Below are 1,542 nucleotides of genomic sequence, written 5' to 3' on the forward strand. Positions count from 1 at the left end.
GGCTAAGTCTCCCATCAGGAGTCCCGTTTGCCGACTTTCTAGCAAGCGCCAGGAAAAATCGACTTGCTGTAGATGTTCAGTGACTCAGAATCTCAGCTGCTTTTGCCACCGTAGTCAGGCAGAGCGAACCAGCAAGGAGCTGTGCTGAGAGGGTACAATCTGCGCGGAGGGAGAGGCCTCCAGAGTCGGGGGTCACCCCCAGGAGGCTCTGATTTGGGGCGCGTATCCGCAAAGCCTCACTGGGCGCCAAGATGTAACTGCGTAAATGAATGCAGACAGATTATAAAAATATATACAGCTTTGATGGGATGTAGACTTACAGAACCACCGTTCCTGTGTAGACCAGGAAAGCAGAAGGGGCGGCTGGGCGCATGCCCAGCAGATTTATAGGTAAACATTAGCCCGAGGCGAACACTCCCCCTAAGGCTGGGCTTAACCCTACAGAAAGAGCCATAGAATGCCTTAGCAAAGGCTTACATACTAACTACATATATAACCCTAAAACATCATACATATTCTAAGATTCCTTTTCTTGGGGGGTATTTATAGTGAACTACCAGTTGTGAAGTTAATTTGCCCCATAATAACGGGGGGGGGGGGTATTAGCTCAGAATTGAAGTTCTAGATTCTCATATTCTTTACCCCACTTTGAGTCTTTTCATACTGAGAAGCTGTGAAGGGTTAAGAGTGGAGCTTTGCTTTTATTTTTATTGACCTTGCCTTTGGCCATTTCTCAATACAAAATCCAAATCTCATTATTTGATTGAAGTTGAACGTGTGTGACTAGTAACAAAAGATCTTAAGATGAATGTTTCTGACCCCATTGCCACAGGTTGACTTTAAATTTTCTCTTTAGTTAAAGGAGATTTTTTAAAAATAATTTGTTAGTTAGGTAAATGTGTATGTAATAGACATGATACGCAATAGACAGCCATATGTAATAGTAAACAGAAATGCTAGAGATGTTGGTCAAACTGTTGCAGGCTAATTGGCTACTTTGTGAAAAGGTAAGTCATAAATTTGGGACGTTTCAATTTTTTCTGGACTTTTTTCTTGTATATGTTGTTTATCACAAGACAGAGGAAATCTGAGTATATTCTGTTGTAGCCTATGTCTTCCCACTTCTGATAAATCTTGAATAAATGTATTCTTGTCAGGGAACAGGTAAGGACATATATTTGTCAACTCTTCCTATAGTCCAAGCAGATAAACTACTTTTGATGATAGCATTACGTTATGTAACAAAGGGATGGCTGTACTCTGGACGTCAAAATAAAATTTAGTGGTTCTTGTTTTCCTACCATCTTTCTATGTTTTTCCTCATCTACAGGTTCAACCTAATTTCCTTCCAGTGAAGGAGTGGGTTTCCATGGTGCTTAATACCCTCCTGGTCATCGTGGACAGCCACTACCGCCCCAGAGGACAGCTCTTCTCCTGCTTTTATCATGTAAGTACAGGAAACAGAAATGACCAGACTCACCAAGGGTTAACTCTCCTGACAGCCATTGTTCACACAATAACCATGACATGGTGTAGTAGTTT

The 1,542-nt window shown here is 41.8% G+C and overlaps 1 protein-coding gene across 3 annotated transcripts in view; it reads left to right on the forward strand.

The window, feature by feature from the left end:
- Focad (focadhesin) overlaps positions 1 to 1,542 on the forward strand; it is a 290,677-nt gene that overhangs the window by 233,983 nt on the left and 55,152 nt on the right. For all 3 annotated transcript variants that reach the window (XM_005352710.3, XM_026781891.1, XM_026781889.1), the window contains exon 26: positions 1,331 to 1,447. In XM_005352710.3, coding sequence (XP_005352767.1) covers positions 1,331 to 1,447 — 117 coding nt within the window. The remainder of the gene's footprint in view (positions 1 to 1,330; positions 1,448 to 1,542) is intronic.

Source organism: Microtus ochrogaster, chromosome 10 (genome assembly GCF_000317375.1).
Source record: "Microtus ochrogaster isolate Prairie Vole_2 chromosome 10, MicOch1.0, whole genome shotgun sequence".
NCBI lineage: Eukaryota > Metazoa > Chordata > Mammalia > Rodentia > Cricetidae > Microtus > Microtus ochrogaster.